Raw genomic sequence first — 12047 nt, forward strand, 5'->3', positions numbered from 1 at the left:
AGCATCAGAGTCAGACACACGCTGATGTTAATTAACAATCATTTGTTCATTGAAAAAGTGTTTATGCATTTTTATAAGTTCAATTATCTTTTCTTTATCTGTTGTGATTCTATGAAGCAGTAGTGAGGCCGGGTAATCATTAATGCCATCTAGTGGACAAACTCCCTTAATGCATGATGACATTGCTTGTTTTAACAGGATGAAATTGCTCTCTGTATGTGGGCAACCAGCATGTTCAAATGAAACTTTTCCAACACCACAACCACAAAGATGCTGTGTTTTTGTGTTTTGCAACATACAATTGCTTTATAACTTCAAGCTTTCTGAAATGTATTTAAATAAATACTTTCATGACCAAATCCTGGTTAGATAGAAATGTTAATTACTATGTGACGACAACAGAATGGTGACCTTACCTTGATTGGTCCATCCCCTGCCTCAAGGCCAATATTGTCCATTGACCCCACCTTGGGCTTCCCATTACCATTGCCATTGGCCTTAGCCTCATTCTTCACATCTCCACCCCCTGTAGTGGACACACCTTAGTTACAAGTAGGGTAAGATGATAATTCATTTGGCATAGGATGCTTCCCAATGGAACCTTATTCCCTAGTGCACTACTTTTGACCAGGGACCATGAGGCTCTGGTCAAAACTAGTGCACTATGTAGGGAATAGGGTGTCATTTGGGATGTAGATATATTTTCCTAAATCATTAGGAGTCTTACCTGGCTTGTGCTTGATGTTGTCCTTAGAGCCACACTTGGAGGTCACTTTGCTCAAGTCCACCTTCTTATGCTGAATCTGGACCTGAATGCACGCAAACAAACAACACAAATGTTGAAGTATGAATGGCAAACATGAAACAACACCCACTCTGAAATTCACACACAATGCCTTGAATCACTCTCGCCCACCAGTGTAACACTGATTATGAAATTTGGACAGATAAAACGCTGAGGTACTGTAAATTGGAGAAGTAGGCAATTTGAAGTATCCATTTAAAAATATTGTTTGTCACCTAATGAGGAAAATGCTTGTTGCAAAGTAAAAGAGTGAGAGGCAGATAGAAAGCTATTATCTCGTAGGCTAGTTAGTTGGGTGAGAAAGGTCACACAAACAGCACAGCACTCGGACCTAACATTATTCACTGAGTATAAAAAACATTAAGAACTTTCTTTGACATAGAAGGTGGTATACCAGGTGAATCCAGGTGAAATCTATCATCCCTTATTGATGTCACTTGTTAAATCCAATTCAATCAGTGTAGATGAAGGGGAGGAGACAGGTAAAACAAATAATAATAATAATTCAGCCTTGAGGCGACTGAGACATGGATTGTGTATGTGTGCAATTCAGGTGAATGGGGAAGTCAAAAGATTTAAGTGCCTTTGAACAGGGTATGGTAGTAGGTGCCAGGCACACCAGTTTGTGTCAAGAACGGCAACACTGCTGGGTTTTTCACGCTCAACAGTTTCCCGTGTTTATCAAGAGTGGTCCACCAGCCAAAGGACATCCAGCCAACTTGACACAACGACAACGGTGGGAAGCATTGGAGTCAACATGGGCCAGCATCCCTGAGGAACGCTTTCGAGTCCATGTCCAACTCAATATTAGGAAGGTGTTCTTAGTGTTTGGTATACTCAGTGTATCTAGGCTGGTCAATAGGACTGACCATAGAATTAGAATGACTAGAACGTTAGGACATTACTCTGTCCAATCGAGCATGTCAGTGGAATATGGGGATGGAGGCAGCAGCCACATGGGACCACCATGTGTTGTACTTACATTCCCTCCACCAGGGACATGCTTGATATTATCCTTGGAGCCACAGCGAGAGGTGATATGGCTGAAGTCCAGTTTTTTGTGGACTATCATAACCTACAAAACAGCACAGTAGCAGAGGGGAATGGGTCACTATGATGAGTGTAGAATTAGTGGAAGATGGTGGAGGAGCAACCAGGATATAAAAGTGAAAGCAATTTGAAGAGCATACAGTATGGTGTTAACTCTTACTTGCTCCTTGTAAGTAAAGTCAAGTCACACAACAGTCAGAAATGCTGGCTGGTCAGACATCAGTATTTACATGCAAATGAGCTCAAATCCAATTCTAGATGTGACTGAGAACTATTGCAGTGTTACTCTCTCTCTCTCTCTCGCTCTCTCTCTCTCTCTCACACACACACACCCAAACAGATATACTAGCCAGCCAGCTTTTCTCTGATATCAATTATTGATTTCAAAACATTGTCACACAGCAAGGGAACTTCTGTTCAGAAACCTTGAATGAAAAGCACTAGTCTGCTTTCTGCATTTCTTTTTTGCTTTGTATTCTGAGACGCCTGGTGTTTGGATGAGTTTGCGGCTCTGTGACGCAGGTAGCAGCACAGGCAGGCTGAGTCACCCTCTAAAACACACTGCAACAGCCAAGGTCTGTTAGTTCTCACTGCCTGTTCACCCTGCCTCCAGTTCATATATCACTGAACTCAACTCACAGGTGTTGGACAACCAACGGCTACATTACTCTGCTATATCACTTGGCTGATGAGTGCTGGAGCTTGTTTCTGTATTGCTTATCTTGGACATTTGCATTGAAAGTATAGTAAGCATAACTTTTTCACCGCGACCGGCGATCAGTTTACCCACCAATTTTTTTTACCCCTACATCACTGATTCAAATCCTTAATTGAATCATACAAGGCTAATAGGACTGTATACAGTTTAAGGCTAAACTACGAAGTAAACCCAAATGAACATTAACAGTGGTATTGGTTGCACTACGAACTCAAAAGCCATCCAGGGCCTCTCAAAATACTCAAGCTCAGGGCTCTTCTAAATGTACCAGGTGAACGGGAGGACCAGCGAAGGACAACGGTCCCTGTGGTGTTCTGGGTAGTGCCGTGGTTGTAGAGGTCAGGGGAATGATGGCAAGGTCTTGTCTGTCTGTTTTTCTGTCTGTCTGTCAGTTAAGCTGTGCATTTCAGGGGATACAGAGACTTGTCATACACTGTCCACAACCATTCCACATTTTATACCGGAAAGCAACAGGTTTCCATGAATGAGAAGAAAAGGTGAGAATGTGCATGAGTGAGTGTGTTAGAGTGTGACGTGTCTCTATTTATGTGTTTGTGTGTGTACAAGTAGGTTCAAATAGTCAGTGGACAAAAATATCCACTTATGCCAATTCCTTCAGTGTGATATCAGAGGAGAGAGAGAGTGGTTAGGCACACGGGTGAGAATGAAAGAGGGGTGTGTGATGATAGGGACTCACTTTGCCCGGGCCGTCTTTGGATTGGGAAGCCCCCGCCGAGGAGACCTGAGGGGAGACAACCACCCCTGGGTCAATACCAGGATACAAGGCTGCCCTGGGCCCTGGGTCAGTGCCACAGGAGAGTGTGGTGGTGGGTGTATGGATGGAGGGAAGTGTTCTGCTTTTCAGCTACACCACCTGTTTGTGTCACTGACGAGTTTCGAACCCAGGTCTCCTGCATGGTAGAAGAGTGCTTTGGCTCGCTAAACCAAAGCCTAGGCATTGGCTCAGGGAGCCAATTCAACTCTTCAGTTCTCAGGCAAAATTAGTGGAAGTGTGTGCAGGGTTGGTACTGAAACTAGTTTTTTTTAGATAGTTTTTCTAGGGAGTCTCCCTTATGCTTTACATCACTGTGACAGGCAACCTTTTTGTTGGATGGACACTGTCACAACCAATGCCGTAGGTAAAGACTGGACATGATGGCTATTTTCCAAGATGATCATCTGTATGAAAGGATTCCTCTTTTCAGAGTGATCTTGAATGAAGGTGAATACAGGTGACAGCACCTTGTATCAGTCTGTCAAATGAGTGACGGCGGCTGTCAGTTGTAACGTAGAGAGACGAGAGAGAGAAAACAAAAAACGTTACAGAGAGGAAAAGGGGAGAGAACAGAAACGGAACTACAGAATGAAAAATAACAGTAGAATTAGACAGATAGTTTGCTTGACATATTTTCTCTAGGGTTAGCGTGCATTGTGCCACTATTCAGTTGAGGAGGCCAATAAAGGTGGCAATGACTAATGAGGTGGTATATGGTCTTGTTATATGGTAGCGGTGAGGAGGTTTTAATAATATGGAATTTGTATGATAATTTGCTTGTGAGAAAAACCCTGCTATGAATGGCATTAGTTGGCAGCATTGAAAGCACTTTAAATATGCTAATACAAAAATGTCTATGTGTCATGTCGATCTTCTTAAATAGACCCATCACCACAAGCTTCCATGTACAGTACATCTCTATCCCTGGTTACCGCACCTTGCCGCCGGTAGGCTGGTACTTCATGTTGTCTGTGGAGCCGATCTTGGAGCGCACATTCTTTAGGTCCGGCAGGGGTGCGTTGATAGGTCTGGGAGTCCTAGGTGCTCTGGGTACAGGTGGCTTCCTCTCCATAGCGGTCTGCTTGGGCACTGGGGGTTTGGTGATGCGTCGGCGAGGCTGCTCCCCGTTGGTGGCAGGAGTGCTCGGAGCCGTGGCGGAGGTGCGAGGCACCCTGGGCTTGGCTGGGGCAGAGAGAGCGAAAGGACATGAGGAACCATAGAACAGTACCCTCTAACGGCTGGAGCTGAGCTGATCGCACACAGCACTGACAATGACTTACTAGGAAACAATGGGCTGGACGCTAACAAGTCCACTGGGAAGTATGAGGAACCACACTACTACTACCTACATACAGTAGATACTGTGGTCTCTGGTAGTTAGTTTTACAAGGCTGGGTCACCAGCCCCTGATTTGATGACTAATGAACATCTCAGAGGAGGAAACGACAGGATTGAGGGTTCAGTCAGTTTTTTCATTAACTGGAGCTACTGTGGAGACACAGGCAGCTCAATTCTGATATTTTTTTCACTAATTGGTCTTTTGGCTAATCAGGTCAGCTCTGAAAAAGTTCTGATGTGAAAAGATCTGATGTGATTGGTCAATTCAATTACTGAAAAAAAATAAGATCAGTAAACGCAGCCTACATTTCTGTTTCCCTCTGCATCCCTGTCTGTCTCTTAGCCACACATATCCACTGTGTTTGTCTCTCTGTGTAATCATAATGACACTGTCAGGAGAGATTAAAACAGGATGTCTGTCCTAACAATTTCAAAGAACACATTAAACTCCAGGGTGTTTTAGTTGTATACTGAGATACTTAGATTGTGTAGGTTGGTTGTTGTTACTTGGTGTTGTCTTCAGCGTACTAGGCTTCTTCACGTCACCTGGCTTGGTATCATCAGTCTTGGGAACTGTAGGGTAGAGGACATAACCAAGCTCACCTTACAGGATTTAGACTTGTGAACAATGTATGATCTGGGGATGACCAATGAATTCTGACTTTGGGTTTTTGAATATCACCATCATCAAGAATAAAGTACCTTAAAGGATGTAAGTTTGCACGGTACAGTTAGAGTTAGCGCTCACCAGTGTTGCGGCGCAGAGAGGGGGCACTAGCAGAGGGGCGTGGCCCAGCAGGTTTAGTAGTGGCGGTTGTCGAGGAACCGTTCTTATTTGCCGTGCCATTGGCCTTTGGCACAGGAGGACCGTTTTCCGGAGTCTGAGTAAGCAAACGGGAAATCAGAGAATGGTTGTTGTGGAAGAGAGTGCGGGACAAAAAGGAAAGTGATTAGGAAATGAGGGAAGCAAAGATTGGAAACAGAAATGAGATATTGGAAATGTACAGTATGCTGGGGTTTTCAGGGAGGTGATAGACAAGATTCAGTTTGTAGGACTACCCTAAATGGTGAAGAGACTGGACAGAGGTCATAATGCAGGGAGTTGGTGGTCCACAAACTATGAGTGAGAGTCAGTAGGTGGGCACTGGACAGTTATACGGCAGAACCAAACAAACGGGAGGGGGACAAGGTGCCAACCACAGAAGAGGAGGCCAGTGAGAAGACACCAGAGGAAAGTGGGAGGGAACTCACCATGGACTTGGTGGCTTTAGGGGTTTGACTGGCAGTGGGCGTTGGCTGCTTGGTGCAAGCAGTGGGAGTGGTTGCCTTGGTAACGGGGCTTTTTTTATTGGCAGAGCTTGAGGTGGGGGAGGAACGTTTTGGGGGGCCAGCTGCGTCCCCAGTGGACAAAGAGGTGGGCCGTGTTTTGGCAGAGTTTGGTTTGGTTGACCCAACAGCAGGCTGTACAACAACGTCACACGATAAAGGAGAAAAGAAGCAAACCAAAAAGCATACAACAGAGGACAGGCAGGATAGTAAAGCAGCAGAAGCAGGATTCACTAACACCAAATCATAATCAAACCAAGAGCATCAGCAGAGCAAATTGGCAGTGACGAATTGCACATAAGCATGTGCATACAAACACACACAGACACACACACACGCACACACACACACACACACACACACACTAGAGATGGCAGTGACAGTTGCAGAAGCAGCTTGCTGAGATTAAATGAATGGCAACATTGTCCCAGCCTTTCCTTGACCTACCTTGGCCTTACTGTCTGGGCTGGTGAGGTCCTGCTTGCTTCCGTTGGTTGTTTGGGACTTTGCAGTACCTTTCCCAGCCTTTTCATTATTTTCAGCTTTGACCATCTTGTCAGTTTTCTCCCCATTTTCTTTCTTCTCCATCTTCTCATCTTTGTTTGTCTTCTCTGGCTTGTCCACTTTTTCATTTGTATAATTCTTCTCCGTCTTATGGAACTTCTCTTCATCTTTGAGGATCTTCTCAGATTTTGAGGTCTTGTCGGCATTGTCGACTTTCTTAGATTCATCTTCTTTCTCTTTCTTCTCCATCTTGTCGGACTTCTCCGTCTTCTCAAATATGTTCAAGTTATCTGTCTTTGGGAAGAAATCTGCCTTCTCTTGTTTGTCCTTATTCTCTGCTTTCACTGTAGAGAGACAAAAACAGATACATATTTAGCAAACCTGCAATACTGTATAAAAACACCAAAATTACTCTAAGGATCAAATACAGGTAGAGAAACATTTCAAAGTGCCAGACTCACTTTCAGCCATGAGAGCGATCATATCTTATTGTGTGTTATTAACCTAAGCACAGATTCAGACTGGCATTAGCTTGAGAATCGAGCTACAACAATGCATCCTAAAAATGCCACCTAAGAATACCACCAGCGTATAAGGACAACAGGACTTTGTACATGTTGCGGCTGTTCAAATAGGCAACTAAATGTCAAACCTCTAAAATACTCTGATTGATCGTCACAAAATACAAGCGTTCCGAATACTGCCATATTTTACTCATATGATGATAATCTATCAGTGATAATATTTTGTACTACACCCCAGAGCAACTCATTGGTGTGGAAATAAGAGTGAGGTCACTACAGTGACCAGTCATGGCATGGTGGTGTGTAGTCTAGGCAGGGCCACAGAAAGTCAGGGCTGAGCCCAGGGTCGAGCAGGGTGGACAGAACAGCACATTGTTGGCATCGGCTCCTTATGTAACCCATCCTCAGTGACCTCAACAGAGAGAGAGGGTATGTCTGTAATGGCACCCTATTCCTTATGTAATTCACTACTTTTGACTAAGGCCCATAGTTTTCCTCTCTCAGGCTGTATCCCAGGGTACCATTTGCGATACAACCCGAGAGAGAAAAAGCAACTTGTCAAATGGATTAGGAAATGTGGGACAGATTAAGTTGGGTCAAAACATGACCCATTGACGTAATGACTGAATCCGCTTTTCAAAGAAAATTCTGACCAATTAGTTGACTAGAGCATCAAAATTTAAAAAGACAGCGAGGGAAAATGGATTGTAAGTTTACGGCAGATCAATGCGTCAGACAAGATCATGGATTTGCCACAATGGTACAAAACCATGAACCAATCGAAAAATCAATCAAATGATTGAGTACAGTATACAGGACTGACCTTGTTGTGCCCATGGTTGGCTTTAGGAGCCCTGGTTCCAGTAAATGTCATACACTATAGACCAAGGGTAGGCAACTAGATTCAGCCGAGGGTCAATTTTCATCAGAGCAGAGGGTCTAGGGGCCAGAACATAACTATAATAATTTGTACACAACAAAATGACTACAACTAAGCCCCAAAAAGATTGTATTGAAAAAATAACTAATTTCATACCTTGGTTACATATGTCTGTTTTTTTATTTGTGGGAATTATTTATATATTTATTATTTATATATTATAATTATTATTATTTGTTTGAAACAGATTTCCTGAATTAAACTCATTTTTTAAATCATCCGTTCACCTACTCTGTATATAAATATACATACAGTACTAGTCTAAAGTTTGGACACACCTACTCATTTAAGGGTTTTTCTTTATTTTTTACTATTTTCTACAAAATATTAAATAACACATATGGAATCATGTAGTAACCAAAAAAGTGTTTAACAAATCAAAATATATTTTATATTTTTAGATTCTTCAACTTAGCTACCCTTTGCCTTGATGACAGCTTTGCACACTCTTTGCATTCTTTCAGCCAGCTTCACCTGGCATGCTTTTCCAACAGTCTTGAAGGAGTTCCCACATATGCTGAGCCCTTGTTGGCTGCTTTTCCTTTACTCTGTGGTCAAACTCATCCCAAACCATCTCAATTGTGTTGAGGTTGGGTGATTGTGGAAGCCAGGTCACCTGATGCAGCACTCCATCACTCTCCTTCTTGGTCAAATAGCTCTAACACAGCCTGGAGGTGTGTTGGGTCATTGTTCTGTTGAAAAACAAATGATAGTCCTACTAAGCGCAAACCAGATGTGATGGAGTATCACTGCAGAATGCTGTGGTAGCCATGCTGGTTTAGTGTGCCCTGAATTCTAAATAAATCACTGACAGTGTCACCAGCAAAGCACTCACACCTCCCCCTCCATGCTTCACGGTGGGAACAACGCATGTGGAAATCATCCGTTCACCTACTCTGCGTCTCACAAAGACACGGTGGACGGAACCAAAAATCTCAAATTTGGACTCATCAGACCAAAGGACAGATTTCCACCAGCCTAATGTCCACTGCTCGTGTTTCTTGGCCCAAGCAAGTCTCTTCTTCTTACGGGTGTGCTTTAATAGTGGTTTCTTTGTAGCAATTCGACCATGAAGGCCTGATTCACAAAGTCTCGTCTAAACAGTTGATGTTAAGATGTGTCTGTTACTTGAACTCTGAAGCATTTATTTGGGCTGCAATTTCTGAGGCTGGTAACGCTAAGGAACTTATCCTCTGCAGCAGAGATAACTCTGGGTCTTCCTTTCCTGTGGCGGTCCTCATGAGAGCCAGTTTCATCATAGCGCTTGATGTTTTTTTTCAACTGCACTTGAAGAAACTTTCAAAGTTCTTGACATTTTCCAGATTGACTGACCTTCATGTCATTTCTCTTTGCTTATTTGAGTTGTTCCTGCCATAATATGGACTTGATCTTTTACCAAATAGGGCTATTTTCTGTATACCACGCCTACCTTGTCACAACACAACTGATTGGCTCAAACGCATTAAGAAGGAAAGAAATTCCACAAATTTACTTTTAACAATGCACACCTGTTAATTGAAATGCATTCCAGTTGACTACCTCATGAAGCTGGTTGAGAGAATGCCAAGAGTGTGCAAAGCTGTCATCAAGGCAAAGGCCGGCTACTTTAAAGAACTTCAAATACAAAAATCTATTTTAATTTGTTTAACAATTTTTTGGTTACTATATGTGTTATTTCATAGCTTTGATGTCTTCACTATTATTCTACAATGTAGAAAATAATAAAAATAAAGACAAACCTTGGAATGAGTAGGTGTGACCAAAATTTTGACTGGTACTGTATATACACTACCGTTCAAAAGTTTGGGGACACTAAGAAATGTCCTTGTGTTTGAAAGAAAAGCACATTTTTTGTCCATTTAAATTAACATCAAATTGATCAGAAACACAGTGTAGACATTGTTAATGTTGTAAATGACTAATGTAGCTGGAAACGGCAGATTTGTTTATGGAATATAGGCTTACAAAGGCTCATTATTAGCAACCATCACTCCTGTGTTCCAATGGCACGTTGTGTTAGCTAATCCAAGTTAATCATTTTAAAAGGCTAATTGATCACCAGAAAACCCTTTTGCAATTATGTTAGCACAGCTGAAAACTGCCGTCCTGATTAAAGAAGCAATACAACTGACCTTCTTTAGACTAGTTGAGTATCTGGAGCATCAGCATTTGTGGGTTCGATTACAGGCTCAAAATGGCCATAAACAAAGAACTTTCTTCTGAAACTCGTCAGTCTATTCTCGTCAGTCTATTCTTGAAGGCTGTTCCATGCAAGAAATTGGCAAGAAACTGAAGATCTCGTACAGCGCTGTGTACTACTCCCTTCACAGAACAGCGCAAACTGAATCTAACCAGAATAGAAAGAGGAGTGGGAGGCCCGGGTGCACAACTGAGCAAGAAGACAAGTACATTAGAGTGCTTAGTTTGAGAAACAGACGCCTCACAAATCCTCAACTGGCAGCTTCCTTAAAAAGTACCCGCAAAACACCAGTCTCAACATCAACAGTGAAGAGGCAACTCCGGGATGCTGGCCTTCAAGGCAGAGTTTCTCTGTCCAGTGTCTGTGTTCTTTTACCAATTTTAATATCTTCTTTTTATTGGCCAGTCTGAGATATGGCTTTTTCTTTGCAACTCTGCCTAGAAGGGCTCTGTGCAGGGCTCTGTGCAGGCCAGTCAAGTTCTTCCACACCGATCTTGACAAACAATTTCTGTATGAGCCTTGCTTAGTGCATGGGGGCACTGACATGCTGAAACAGTAAAGGGCCTCTTCCCAAACTATTGTCACAAAGTTGAAAGCACAGAATCGTCTAGAACATCATTGTATGCTGTAGGATTAAGATTTGCCTTCACTGGAACTAAGTGGCCTAGCCCAAACCATGAAAAACCAGCCAAGACCATTATTCCTCTTCCACCAATCTTTACAGTTGGCACTATGCATTGAGGCTGGTAGCGTTCTCCTGGCATCTGCAAAACCCAGATTCATCCGTCGGACTGCCAGATAATGAAGTGTGATTCTTCACTCCAGAGAACAAGCTTCCACTGCTCCAGAGTCCAATGGCGGTGAGCTTCGCACCACTCCAGCCAACGCTTGGCATTGATCTTAGTCTTGACAAACCATTCTTGTGCTGATGCTGCTTCCAGAGGCAGTTTGGAACTCTGTAGTGAGTGTTGCCGACGAGGACAGACTATTTTTATGCTGTACGACCTTCAGCACCCGGCAGTCCCGTTCTGTGAGCTTGTGTGGCCTACCACTTTGCGGCTGAGCCATTGTTGCTCCTAGATGTTTCCACTTCACAGTAACAGCACTTACAGTTGACCGGGGCCGCTCTAGCAGGGGTGAAATTTGACCAACTGACTTATTGGGAAGGTGGCATCCTATGATGGTGCCACGTTGAATGTGACTGATCTCTTCAGTAAGGACATTCTACTGACAATGTTTGTCTATGGAGATTGCATGACTGTGTGCTCAATTTATACACCTGTCAGCAACGGTGTGGCCGGTCTAGCTGAATCCACAAATTTTAAGGGGTGTCCAGTGTATATATTTTTTACTACAAACTTCAGGGGACCAAGAGAAATCACCGCCTGGTGCTGACCTGTGCTATAGACTAATATAGAGCTGTTCTGTATGCCTGGCCAGTGGTGTAAACATAGACTATAGACTAATATAGAGCTGTTCTGTATGCCTGGCCAGTGGTATAAACATAGACTATAGACTAATATAGAGCTGTTCTGTATGCCTGGCCAGTGGTGTAAACATAGACTATAGACTAATATAGAGCTGTTCTGTATGCCTGGCCAGTGGTATAAACATAGACTATAGACTAATATAGAGCTGTTCTGTATGCCTGGCCAGTGGTATAAACATAGACTATAGACTAATATAGAGCTGTTCTGTATGCCTGGCCAGTGGTATAAACATAGACTATAGACACTATAGACTAATATAGAGCTGTTCTGTATGCCTGGCCAGTGGTATAAACATAGACTATAGACTAATATAGAGCTGTTCTGTATGCATGGCCAGTGGTATAAACATAGACTATAGACTAATATAGACTGATATA

General features: G+C 43.0%; 1 protein-coding gene across 10 annotated transcripts in view; it reads right to left on the reverse strand.

Moving 5' to 3' along the window:
- LOC110508665 (microtubule-associated protein 4) overlaps positions 1-12047 on the reverse strand; it is a 52510-nt gene that overhangs the window by 4100 nt on the left and 36363 nt on the right. For 4 of the 10 annotated variants that reach the window (XM_036967039.1, XM_036967037.1, XM_036967038.1 and 1 more), the window contains 9 exons: positions 6460-6860; positions 5938-6147; positions 5435-5567; positions 5194-5259; positions 4286-4530; positions 3271-3315; positions 1788-1880; positions 728-809; positions 417-541 (listed from right to left, as the gene is read on the reverse strand). In XM_036967039.1, the coding sequence (XP_036822934.1) occupies positions 417-541; positions 728-809; positions 1788-1880; positions 3271-3315; positions 4286-4530; positions 5194-5259; positions 5435-5567; positions 5938-6147; positions 6460-6860 (1400 nt within the window). The remainder of the gene's footprint in view (positions 1-416; positions 542-727; positions 810-1787; positions 1881-3270; positions 3316-4285; positions 4531-5193; positions 5260-5434; positions 5568-5937; positions 6148-6459; positions 6861-12047) is intronic. The other 6 variants (XM_021589359.2, XM_021589362.2, XM_036967040.1 and 3 more) reach the window with 6 other exon arrangements.

The sequence above is a fragment of the Oncorhynchus mykiss genome, chromosome 28 (assembly GCF_013265735.2).
Source record: "Oncorhynchus mykiss isolate Arlee chromosome 28, USDA_OmykA_1.1, whole genome shotgun sequence".
Lineage (NCBI taxonomy): Eukaryota > Metazoa > Chordata > Actinopteri > Salmoniformes > Salmonidae > Oncorhynchus > Oncorhynchus mykiss.